At 48.2% G+C, this 12,878-nt stretch overlaps 1 protein-coding gene across 1 annotated transcript in view; it reads left to right on the top strand.

Moving 5' to 3' along the window:
• EFCC1 (EF-hand and coiled-coil domain containing 1) overlaps nucleotides 1–12,878 on the top strand; it is a 72,395-nt gene that overhangs the window by 49,871 nt on the left and 9,646 nt on the right. The window contains exons 3-5 of the mRNA XM_054387569.1: nucleotides 2,086–2,231; nucleotides 8,400–8,535; nucleotides 9,735–9,900. Of these exons, the coding sequence (XP_054243544.1) occupies nucleotides 2,086–2,231; nucleotides 8,400–8,535; nucleotides 9,735–9,900 (448 nt within the window). The remainder of the gene's footprint in view (nucleotides 1–2,085; nucleotides 2,232–8,399; nucleotides 8,536–9,734; nucleotides 9,901–12,878) is intronic.

Below are 12,878 nucleotides of genomic sequence, written 5' to 3'. Positions count from 1 at the left end.
TGCAACAAGGTCATGTTATGCAACTTGTTTCAGTAAGAGCAATTTGCTGAGTGCTTATATCTCAATTTTTGTTGATGAATATTTAATATGTTAAGTGTGAGGAACATTCAATATTCACCAGACCAAAACTAATCTTTAGGAAGTGTTTAGAGGGAGCTTAATTTACTATAAACCTCCTGAATGTGTTTTGCCTTCTTCTGCATATATTTTCTTTGTGATCTATATGACAGCTCCTACTGAGAAAAGCATAATCACATCATTCTCTCTGCAACTACCTAAAAGGAGGTTGGAGTGAGGTGAGAGTTGGTCTTATCTTTCTAGTATCAGGTGATAGAACGAGAGGGAATGGCCTGAAATTGTGCCGGGTGGGGCTTAAGTTGGATATTAGGAAAAATTTCTTTGCTGCACGAGTGGTCAGGGATTGGAACAGGCTGCCCAGGGAGGTGGTGGAGTCCCCATCCCTGGAGGTGTTCAAGAAATGTGCAGCTATAGCACTTGAGAATGTAGTCTAATGGCTGTGGTGGTGTTAGGTTGAAAGTTGGACTCAGTGATCATAGAGGTCTTTTCCAGCTGAAACTGGAGTTCTCTGGTTCTGTGATTCTACAGTCTGAAGAGAAGACTATCCTGATTTACAACTGAAAGGAAACTGTTTTCTAAATAGTAAAAAGGAACCAATGGAAATGTACTTGGTAGAAAATACATAACATTATCTTGCACAACATCCATGTAATGGACTGGACTCAGTGCTCTGTTAGCTCCATACCCAAAAGGCAGCTGATCTGTAAGGGAATGTTTGATACCAACCTTACACATGTGCAATGATGTGCTAAACTTCCAATTATCCAACATAAATATGAGTTTCTCAACTCCATGTAAATATATACTGGATTTTCTTCTAACACATGCCACCCTTGATTTCCTTGAAGGTACTCACAGAATCACAGAATCAACCAGGTTGGAAAAGACCTTTGAGATCATCAAGTCCAACACCATCTAATCAACTAAACACAGGCATAAGTGCCTCATCCACTTTACTCCTGCTGTGCTGTCCATTTGCACATGGTGGGGGTTGGAAAGGATCTCTGGAGATCATCTAGTCCAACCCCCCCAGCTAAAGCAACATCACCCACAGCAGCTTGCCCAGGATCAAAATGTCCATCTGGGTTTGGAATCTCTCCCCACCCTTTAGCTCCTGCTGAGCATTGAGCAGATCCCCTCTGGCGCTTCTCTTCTCCAGGCTCAACACCCCCAGGGCTCTCAGCCTTTCCTCTTCACAGAGAAGCTGCAGGCTCATCATCATCTTTGTAGCCTCTGCTGGACTCTCTCTAGTAGTTCCCTGCCTCTCTTGAACTGGGGAGCTCAGACCTGGAGCCAGTACTCCAGATGTGACCTCACTGGGGCAGAGGTAACTCCAAATTCCTCAGTCAAAACAATGCTTGTACTTCATTGGGTTAAATGACTTTCTTCAAGATGTACTTTGTTTGCAAGTAAAAGGACTCATGTTTGTCAGTGACATTATTTGGTCTGTGTACTGTCTCTTGGAAGCTGTTTCCTTTAGAGGAAATCTCCATAGATGAAATGTCCTCTGCTCAGAGGACACCATTTCAGATGGGAATGGCAGAAGCTCACTGCTGAGATGGTTCTAAGCTGTGACTCACTGGTTTTCAGATGTGTCACTCTATGCACCATTCTTTTTGAAGACAGATCAAAGCTGCTTTACATTTCCCAGTCTGAGTGCCAGCCCAAGACCGGCTCTGGTGGTGTGGTGCCCACGGTAAAGGTGCAGCAGACACTGCTGTGAGGAAGCTTGTGGCCAGAGTAGGCTGTTCTCGTATATAGTTTCTAGATAGCTCTAAGCTGAACTAAAAGCTACAAGTAATTTTTAGTTCACATTAGCTAAAGAACTGAAATCCACCTTCCTTTGATTGTTGGTGAAGCAGCCCTCCAGGGTTTGGTTTTCAGGCACTGCTGGTAGCTGCCTCTGTTCTCCTCCAGCAAGTCTGAAGAGCTGCATTCAATCAGAGCCATCCCTGCCCTGTTCTCACGTTTCCTGCGAGTTCACTTCACTTTGCCTTTCTTTTCCAGGTCAGAAGTGGTGAGATTTGAGCTTCCCTCCAGAAGCAGCCCTGGGCAGAGGGAGGGAGGAGCAGGACCTGATGGGAGGTACTGCCTGCCTGGTGTCCAGCCAGACCGGCGATCTCCCACCGGCGGAGCGGGCACCTCGGAGAACGGTATCACACCCAGCACCCAGCTGCTTTATTTCCTCTCTGATCTGTAAGACCCTCAGCAGGAAAACCACTATAGATATCAACCCACCAAAGCCACAAACCTACCCTAATGAACCTTGAAATCCTAGACCTAAGCAGAAGGCAACAGCCCAGCTTTCTACTTCTCCCTCCTCACATAATTTTATGTTTAATGAAAGCCTGAACGTATCACAGAATCACAGAGACAACCAGGTTGGAAAAGACCTCAGAGATCAAGTCCAACCTATTACCTAACACCTCCTGACAACTAAACCATGGCTCCAAGTGCCACATCCAAACTTTTTTTGAACACCTCCAGGGATGGTGACTCCGCCACCTCTCTGGGCAGCACATCCCAATGGCCAATTACTCTTTCTGGGAAGAGCTCTCTCCTCACCTCGAGCTTAAACTTCCCCTGGTGCAGCTTGAGACTGTGCCCTCTTGTTCTGCTGCTGGTTGCCTGGGAGAGGAGACCAACCCCCACCTGGCTACAACCTCCCTTCAGGTAGTTGTAGAGAGCAATAAATCACAGAATGTTAGGGACTGGAAGGGACCTCAATAATCATCCAGTCCAACCCCCCTGCCAAAGCGGGGTCACCTAGAGCAGGTCACACAGGAACTCATCCAGGCAGGTCTTGAATATCTCCAGAGAGGGAGACTCCACAACCCCCCTGGGCAGCCTGCTCCAGTGTTCTGTCACCCTCACATGGAAATAATTCTTCTTCCTGTTTCCATGAAACTTCCTCTGCCTCAGCTTCCACCACTGCCCCTTGTGCTGGCATTGGGCATCACCCAGCAGAGCCTGGCTCCAGCCTCTGGGCACTCACCCTGCACATCTTTATCAACATTAACCAGGGCACCCATAAGTCTCCTTCTCTCCAAGCTACAGACCTCCAGCTCCCTCAGTCCTTCTTCATAAGGAAGATGTTCCACTCCCTTAATCATTTTTGTGGCTCTGTGCTGGAATCTTCCAAGCAGTTCCCTGAGGTCCTTCTTGATCTGAGGGGCCCAGAACTGGCCACAAGATTCGAGATATGGCCTCACCAGGGCAGAGTAGAGAGGGAGCAGAACCTCTCTCTACCTACTGACCAGAGCCCTTCAGTTACAGCTTCTTTCCCTAAGGTTCACCTCTCCAAACCCTTTTTCCTGGCTTAAGTTTGCCTTTCTCTGTAAATCAAACTTCAGAACTTCAGCTAAAATCATTTCTAAGGAAACCATTTGCAGCTAATGCCCTGCACAGCCACCCTCTTTGGAAACATCCTGGTGGCTGCAGTAGCTCCAAAAAGGTCCAACCTGTTTAGCAGATGTAGCGCTAACTGCTGCCATCACATCACACCCTTGTGATTTCCCAAGGGGCTGCACAAAGAATTCTTTGAAGGTCTTGTAAAACCATGAGGCTTGCCAAGGCTGGATCTCACCATCCATGACCTCAGCTAGGCTTTGTAGAGCAGTCACCATTACAAGGGCTTTCAAGGAGACAGCAATTTGGAGGTCATTTATCTGCTGTAAGGATGAGACATGCTTATGACAGCCCTTGGGAGAAGCCACACATCTCTTTAGGTAGTGCTAGACAGAGAGCAAATGCAAAGTTTGCCTTACCTCCAGGGATTTTACTTTTCATTTTGGACATACCTGGTTCAGAGAAGATAAAAGCACTTAGCTGACATCAACTGTAGGTAAAATGGCCAGAGAGCTGCATTTAGTGAATGAGATTTTAGATGTGTACTGAATAGAGCTGGCAAGAAGCTGCTTGGGAATGTGAAAAATAATGACCTGCAAATACAATTACCATTGTGACATGTTCTCCCTGGGGTTGGACTTAGGAAATAAACCTGCTTTTCCAAATATTTTGATCAGATTCTTGGCCAGCTCAGAGAGTTTCTGTGTCCAACCCACCCTACCTGTGTTTCAAGTGCAAACAGCTTTATAGCAGACTGCACCTCACAGAATCACTCAGTGGTAGGGATTGGAAGGGACTTCTGAAGAGCATTGAGTCCAACCCCCCTGCCAGAGCAGGATCACCCAGGAACACATCCAGGTGGGCCTTGAAAGTCTCTAGAGACAGAGATTCCACCACCTCTCTGGGCAGCCTGCTCCAGGGTTCTGCTGCCCTCACAGTAAAGAAGTTCCTCGTCATGTTCATAGGAGGCTCCAAGGAGACCTTCTTGTGGCCTTCCAGTATCTGAAGGGGGCTACAAGAAAGCTGGGGAGGGACTTTTTAGGGTATCAGGGAGTGATAGGACTGGAGGGAATGGAAAAAAACTAGAAATGGGTAAATTCAGATTGGATGTTAGGAAGAAGTTTTTCACCGTGAAGGGTGGTGAGAGACTGGCACAGGTTGTCCAGGGAGGTGGTAGAAGCCTCAATGCTGGAGGTTTTTGCAGCCAGGCTGGATGTGGCTCTGAGCAACCTGATCTAGTGTGAAGTGTCCCTGCCCATGGCAGGGAGGTTGGAACTGGATGATCCTTGAGGTCCCTTCGAACCCTAACAATTCTATGATTCTATGATAACTTCTTTTATGCCCTTTGCCTCTTGTCCTGTCACTGGGGACCACTGAGAGGAGACTGGCCCCATCTTCCTGACACCTTCCCCTTAGACATTTGTAAGCACTGAGAAGATCTCCCCTTGACCTCCTCTTCTCCAGGCTAGACAGCCCCAGCTCTCAGCCTTTCCTCATATGAGAGATGTTCCACTTGAATGATATCAAAAAGATCTGAGTTCACAGATTTCAAAAGTGTTCCATCAAATAAAAAAGGATTAGTCAGGCAGAAAAGAAAAAAATAACTCAGAAAGCTGTCCACAAAAAATATTGTGATAATATTTAAGACAAACTTAAATATGCCAAGACATTTAGATGCCAAGTTATGGGGTTTTTTTATATACACTTTCATGAATATTAATTTCTTGGGGTGGTGAAGCACTTCCATCAATGGGATTGGGAAGGTCATAGAATTATAAAATGGTTTGGTTTGGAAGGGACCTTAAAGGTCATCTAGTTCCAAGCCCTCTGCCATGGGCAGGGACACCTCACACTACATCAGGTTGCCCAGAGCCACATCCAGCCTGGCCTTAAACACCTCCAAGGATGAGGCTTCCACCACCTCCCTGGGCAACCTGTTCCAGTGTCTCACCACTCTAAAGAGTTTTTCCTCATTTCCAGTCTTAATCTCCCCTCTTCCAGCTCAAAGCCATTGTCCCTCATCCTACCACTGCCTGCCCTTGTCAAAAGTCCCTTCCAGCTTTCTTGTAGGCCTCCTTCTCCATTAGCTTCCAAATGAATGCCCAAATATCACCAAAAAAATGCCCTATGGTTCTACTAACAGAACCTTTCGGGTTGAATATTAGCTTACCAGAAGCTCTTTAATAAAATACTGGCTTTACTTTAAAAGAGATGCTAAGAGGTTTTGCTTTTCCTCCTGGCTTCCAGCTCTGCTAATCATAGAATCAAAGAATGGTGAAGGTTGAGAGGGACCTCGAGATCATTGAGTCCAAGTGCCCTGCCATAGCAGGATAACCTAGGGCAGGTCACACAGGAACACATCCAGGAGGGTTTTGAAAGTCTCCAGAGAAGGAGACTCCACAACCTCTCTGGGCAGCCTGTTCTAGGGCTCCATCACCCTCACAGCAAAGAATTTTTTCCTCTTGTTGAGGTGGAGCTTCCTGGCTTCCAGTTTGTATCCATTGCCCCTTGTCCTGTCACAGAATATCATTGACAAGAGGCTAAGGGGGATGTAAAACCACACTTTTTGCACACACATTCAACCAGAGCAGAGGACACTTCCCATGGAGAGGAGGAGGAGGAAGAGCTAATCAAAGCATTACAAGTGTCTTGGATACCTCCTGAAGACCACTTGTGATTCAGATCCCTTTCCCTCCACTTTTAAAACCTTCATCTGAGTCTGCAATTAATTTCCTGGACTAAACATAGCTGTGTGAAGCTCATCAAGGAATCCTATCACGTTGGGTGAGCAGTTCTCACAGCTGCCCCAGCAGCCATAAACTCCAATCCTTACCCCTTTGAACTCCTATGGCAAGAAAAGAAATGATGGGAGGAAAAAGTTCACTGCTAATGCCTCACCAACTGAAAATAGGTCTTTGTGATTTGGCCATGCAGAGCCTCAAGGGGAGAAAGTGCTGCTAATAAATTAGTTTGTACAGTGTTAGGGTTGCCTGAAGAAATGCAGACATTCATTCTCTTATCATTAAAGAGGAAGGCTGCATGCAACTGAGCTTTGTTCCTGCTCAGGCAATCAATTATTGAAGGCGATAACCTATAAATTAGGCACATGGAATGCTGCTAGAATGCAAATTGCAGTAACAAACACATGCTGAGGGGCTGACCCAACACCAAACCAAGCCCAAAACCACAGGCTTTTTGTCCTTTGTGGCTGAAAATAGACCTGAGCAAGGATGAAGCAGGCTGCAGCTGGAGAGCGAGAGGCTGCAGCAGTGGGACGCGGCTGCCCTCTGAAGGGGATCTTGCTGCTGGCACAGGGCTGGGACCACACAAAAGTCCTCACAGAGACAATGGAAAATGGTGCTGCAGCTCCAGCTGCAGTGCTTGCCTCCTTGCAATCAGGCAGAAAGTAGTTTCCTGAGAGTCTCTGCTGGGTGACTCATTCCCCTGGACTGAAGGGGCTAAATCTGCATACCTGAGGTCATATTTAAAGAACTAACAGCAGTTTTCTTGATCACTCTGCTAGAATTCATTAAACCTCCTTAATCAACTGACAGCTATTAAGGGAAATAATTATAACACTCCAAATCATGTTGGCATGGGCTTATCCTGATGTCAGCTCAAAATAAATGCTCACAGTAAAGCTGTGACCAGTGACTCACTGGTTCAAAAATGAGTTACAAGCATCATAATAATCCTCAAAGTCCCATAATTATCTTACTGTAATCTAATAATATCTAATATTATTAGATATAATAATAATATCTAATAATACTAATAATAATACAGTAAATATCTTACTGTAATCTAAATAGTAATAGTAAATTAAGTAAATATATTAATATTAAGATCTTATAAATATCTTAAGATATTAAGTAAATATCATAATATAAAAGAGCTAAAAACTCCCAGTAGTTACCACTTTGTGCTCAAAAGGAGCTAAAAAGTCCCAATAGTTACCACTTTGTGCTCAAAAGGAGCTAAAAAGTCCCAGTAAATATTTATTTATTTATTTTTGTGATCAAAAACAGTTAAAAAGTTCCAGTAAATATCTTCCTGGGATAAAAAGGAGTTTATAAGCTACAGCTCAAAAGGTCTTGAAATAGTACCTGGATATTGGAGAAGGTTAATTTATCATTTATTTGGCATGTGAGATGTGAAGTTTAGGTTAAAAAAAATATATAGACATTAGATAGCAGTGGGTCTGATATTACATTTATATAATAAAGTCCCTCCAAAAGCCAGTAGAGGAATGAATTAGAGAATATTTCTCTCAAATTCCTGCACTGCATGTTGCTCAGCTGGTAGAATGACTGTGCAGAGTAACCTTAGGCAGCACAGTGGTTTCTCATGCCTCTTGAGAAGTGTGAGCAGCAACTGCCTGCCTGGTCCTTCACCCTGTTCCTTGTGTCAGAGTTGCTTAAAGAATAGAAGTGAAAGAGCTAGCAGGTTACCTGCAGGAGAGTGCTGAAGGGTTGGCATAGAATCATAGAATTCTTGTGGTTGGAAGAGACCTCTGACATCATTGAGTCCAACCACCAACCCAACAGCACCATGGCCACCAAACCATGTCTCCCAAGTGCCATGGCCACAGGTTTCTTGAACACCTCCAGGGATGAGGACTCCACCACCTCCCTCGGTAGCCTCTTCCAATCCCTGACCACTCTTGCAGTGAAGATTTTTTTCCTAATCTCCAACCTAAACCCTCCCACAGCACCATTTGAGGCCACTTCCTCTTGTCTTAGCACTTGATACTTGAGAGAGGAGACCAAGACCCACCTCCTTCATAATTTTTGCTGACACTGCCCTGCCTCAGCTTTAAACTCTTTCTGTGGCTGCTGCAGGCCCCTGCATGCTGTTTTGCTGGGGTTTTTAACAACTCTCTTCTGTCTCAGCCCCAGGAGTTTGGCTGAGTTGCTGCTGGAGCAGCAGGTGAAAGTGGTTGTGTGTTGTCACTAAGGGGTTGGTTTCTCCAGCAGAGGATCAGCTGTTTCGCTCGGTGGAGGGCCAGGCTGCCTCTGATGAAGAGGAAGAGAAGTGGGGAGGAGACCAGCCAGCCCAGGTGGACCAGATGAAGAAAATCCTGGCCAAGCTCCCTTGCTGTGGCAGTGGGTAGGTTTCAGGGGTTAATGGGATTTGAGCCCTTTGCAGAGATCACACAGAATCATAGAAAACGCCAGCATGGTGGGGTAGGAAGTGGCTTCTGGAGATCATCCAGTCCAGCCCCTGCTAAAGCAGGGCACCCACAGCAGCCTGTCCAGGATCACAATGGCATGGGGAGTTTGGAATCTCTGCAGAGAAGGAGACACCACAGCCTCTCTGGACAGCCTGCTCTAGGGCTCTAGTACCCTAAAGGTAAAGAAATTTCTCCTCCTGTCAGGTGGAACCTCCTGGATCCCAGTTTGTGTCTATTGTCCCTTATCCTGTCACTGGGCACCACTGACAAGAGTTTGGCCCCAGCCTCTTGCTCCCCCCCCTCACCCTTTAGCTCTTGCTGAGCATTGCTCAGATCTCCTCTGGGGCTGCTCTTCTCCAGGCTCAACACCCCCAGGGCTCTCAGCCTTTCCTCCTCACAGAGCTGCTCCAGGCCCCTCAGCATCTTTGTAGGCTCTGCTGGACTCTCTCCAGTGGTTCCCTGTCTCTCTGGAACTGGGGAGCCCAGAACTAGTCCCACTACTCCAGATGAGGCCTCAGTAGGGCAAAGTAGAGGGGGAAGAGAACCTCCCTTGACTGGATGCACTCTTCTTAATGCATTCCAGGAGACCATTGGCCCTCTTGGCCATGAGGGCACATTGCTGGCCCATGGTGAACTTGTTGTCCACCAGCACTCTCAGGCCACCTCTGTGAGGCTGCTTTCCAGCAGGCTCCCCCTCACCTGTACTGGTGCAGGGGATTATTCCTCCAGAGGTACAGAAGCCTACACTTGCCCTGGTTGAAATTCATGAGGTTTCCCTCCACCCAACTCTCCAGCCTGGCCCAGGTCTCACTGAATGGCAGCACAGACTGACTGGGTGTCAGTTTGCTATCATCAGCAAACTTGGTGAAGATGTTGAACAAGACTGGACCTAGTCCTGACCCCTGGAGAGCAGGCCTGAAGGCACCATGGCTTCAGCAAGAAGCCACCCCTTTGGCCATCCAGCCCAGCTTATGGGACAAAAAATCCATGCTGGATCTTCCCACCTAAGGCTAATCAGGACACTAATTTGTGATGTGTGCTGTCAAGCTGCCTTTTACAAACACAGACCTTCAGAGTGAGCTTTCACTAACTTCTTGGGGCTTGTTTGTTTTTTTCCTTTTTAATGTATGTGTAGGTGTGATGAAAAAATGTGGAAGAAGCTAATGTCTTACTTGGAGACCACCAGTCCTGATGGCCACGAAACAGTCCCTGCAGAGCTTACAGAGAGAATCACACAGCTAACCCAGCAGCTTCAGCTCAAAGGGCATAAGGTGAAAACACTGGAAACAAATATGGAAGAGGTAACAGGTGGCAAGAGTGATTTATGTACTTTTGAGTAGCTGCATGTGTGTGCATGTAGTTTTCTATTTTATTCTGACCATTCCATGCTCTCTTACTTACGCTTCTCACTGTGCTGTTAGTTTGTCAGCTCAGAGATCTCCTGCTTTGCTGTGACATCCACCCTGCTAGTGTGGTTCCCACCCATTTGTGTGGAGGATGAGATGCATACCATCAGACACAGGCTCTTCACACACTATCCTCTAGTTAAATGATTGAAGGTGTTCTCACTGATGCTAGGTTTGGGATGATACCACTGCAGAGCCAAGTGCCACACATTAACCATAAGGTTGCTGCAGGCAGGATGAGGGAAGTGATTCTCCCTCTCTGCTTTGCTGTGCTGAGACCCCACCTGCAGCACTGCACCCAAAGCAGGGAGAACAGCAGGACAGGGAGGGGATTCTGCCCCTCAGCTCTGCTCTGCTCTGTTGAGACCCCACCTGCAGCATTGCATCCAGTTCTGGTGCCCCCAGCACAAGAAGGACCTGAAGCTGCTAGAGAGGGTTCAGAGGAGGGCTGGAGAACCTCCCCTATGGGGACAGGCTGAGAGAGTTGGGGCTGTTCAGCCTCGAGAAGAGCAGGCTCCAGGGAGACCTTGGAGCAGTCTTCCAGTACCTGAAGGGGGCTGCAGGAGAGCTAGGGAGGGACTTTTGACAAAGTCATGGAGTGATAGGACAATGGAGAATGGATTGAAGCTTGAGGAGGGCAGATTTAGACTGGAAATTAGGGAGAGATTCTTTACAGTGAGGGTGATGAGACACTGGAACAGGTTGCCCAGAGAGGTTATGATGTCAAGGTGTTCAAGGTCAGGTTGGACAGGGTCTTGAGCACCCTGGTCTAGTGTGAGCACCAGCCCCATGGCAGGGGGTTGGAACTAGATGATCTTTAAGGTTCCTTCCAACCCAAACCATTCTATGATTCCTCTGGGAGCAAGCAGCTTTTCTGGGAGAAATCCCTCCAGCTGGCGGATTCACGGACTCACTGGTTTGGAATCCTTCAGAGGAGATTCCATCTTACTCGTTCTGCGCCTCAGGCTTAGACCAATATATTCATAAATAAAACCAAAATCAGTTCTTGGCCTTAGCAGCATCTTCAAGTTTCCTTTAGCACAGGTTGGAACCAGAGTAGTTCAAAGTCTCAATGCAGCATTCTGGGCAGCCCCCCCCGTGCAGCGTTCTGGGCAGTCCCCCGTGCAGCGTTCTGGGCAGTCCCCCCTGCAGCGTTCTGGGCAGTCCCCATTGCAGCGTTCTGGGCAGTCCCCATTGCAGCGTTCTGGGCAGTCCCCATTGCAGCGTTCTGGGCAGTCCTCCCTTACAGCGTTCTGGACAGTCCCCCGTGCAGCGTTCTGGGCAGTCCCCATTGCAGCGTTCTGGACAGTCCCCCCTGCAGCGTTCTGGACAGTTCCCCCTGCAGCGTTCTGGGCAGTCCTCCCTGCAGCGTTCTGGGCAGTCCTCCCTGCAGCGTTCTGGGCAGTCCCCCTGCAGCGTTCTGGGCAGTCCCCATTGCAGCGTTCTGGGCAGTTCCCCCTGCAGCGTTCTGGACAGTTCCCCCTGCAGCGTTCTGGGCCGTCCCCCCTGCAGCGTTCTGGGCCGTCCCCCCTGCAGCGTTCTGGGCAGTCCCCACTACAGCGTTCTGGGCCGTCCCCAGTGCAGCGTTCTGGGCGGTCCTCAGTGCAGCGTTTTGGGCGGTCCCCCCTGCAGCGTTTTGGGCGGTCCCCCCTGCAGCGTTTTGGGCGGTCCCCCCTGCAGCGTTCTGGGCGGTCCTCAATGCAGCGTTTTGGGCGGTCCCCCCTGCAGCGTTTTGGGCGGTCCCCCCTGCAGCGTTCTGGGCGGTCCCCCGTGCAGCGTTCTGGGCGGTCCCCCTGTGCAGCGTTCTGGGCGGTCCCCCCTGCAGCGTTCTGGGCCGTCCCCCCTACAGCGTTCTGGGCGCTCCCCACTACAGCGTTCTGGGCGGTCCCCAGTGCAGCGTTCTGGGCGGTCCCCCCTGCAGCGTTCTGGGCAGTCCCCAGTGCAGCGTTCTGGGCGGTCCCCCCGTGCAGCGTTCTGGGTGGTCCCCCCTGCAGCGTTCTGGGCGGTCCCCCCTGCAGCGTTCTTGCAGTCCCTTGGGATCTTACTCTTGAAATACTCAAACTTCAGCCCTGGATGGGCATAGATGTAAATGCCAGCAGTGGTCTTGCGTCTCGTGCATTGTTTTGATCTGCTCTGTCTTAAGGTTCAGGTAGGGCTTCCTCAGTGGTTTGTGATTTCAGTAGTTCTGGAAGGGTTATATTAATCAGCAAACTGTTTCAAGAGTAAAACACACAACTTCTCTCTATGTTGCAATTCTTTGGGATTTATATTTCCTATCATTTTTCCCTCGGCTAAATGAAATGAAAGAGAAAATAAATTTAAAAGCAGCATAAAATCATAACTTGTGTCGTACACAAGTTGTAGCATTCAGTCACAATTTATTCCTTGCTCCACAGAGCAAGACTAAGCTTCCTTCTGGGCTGCTTAACATCAGCCCACATTCAAATCTCCATTTGTTTTTACCCACATGAAGGAGCTACCTTCCTCTAGGAAGAGAATCATAGAATCATTGAGGATGGAAACTACCTCTAAGATCCTCAAATCCAACCTTCTTCCCAACACCTCTATGACTACTAGGCCATGTCCCAAAGTGCTACAGCTACTCATTTTTTAACACCTCCAGGGATGGTGACTCCATCACCTCCCTGGACAGCCTGTTCCAATGCCTGACCACTCTTGCAGGAAAGAAATTGTTTCTAATATCCATCCTAAACCTCCCCTGGTGCGGCTTGAGGCCATTTCCTCTTGTCCTGTTAGTTACTTAGAAGAGGCCAACACTGGCCCCACTGCAACCTCCTTTCAGGTAGCTGTAGAGAGCAATGAGTTCTCCTCTCAGCCTCCTCTTCTTCAGGCTAAGCAATCCCAGCTCCCTC

This window comes from Indicator indicator, chromosome 15 (assembly GCF_027791375.1).
Source record: "Indicator indicator isolate 239-I01 chromosome 15, UM_Iind_1.1, whole genome shotgun sequence".
NCBI lineage: Eukaryota > Metazoa > Chordata > Aves > Piciformes > Indicatoridae > Indicator > Indicator indicator.
This window is presented reverse-complemented; position numbering and strand designations above follow the sequence as displayed.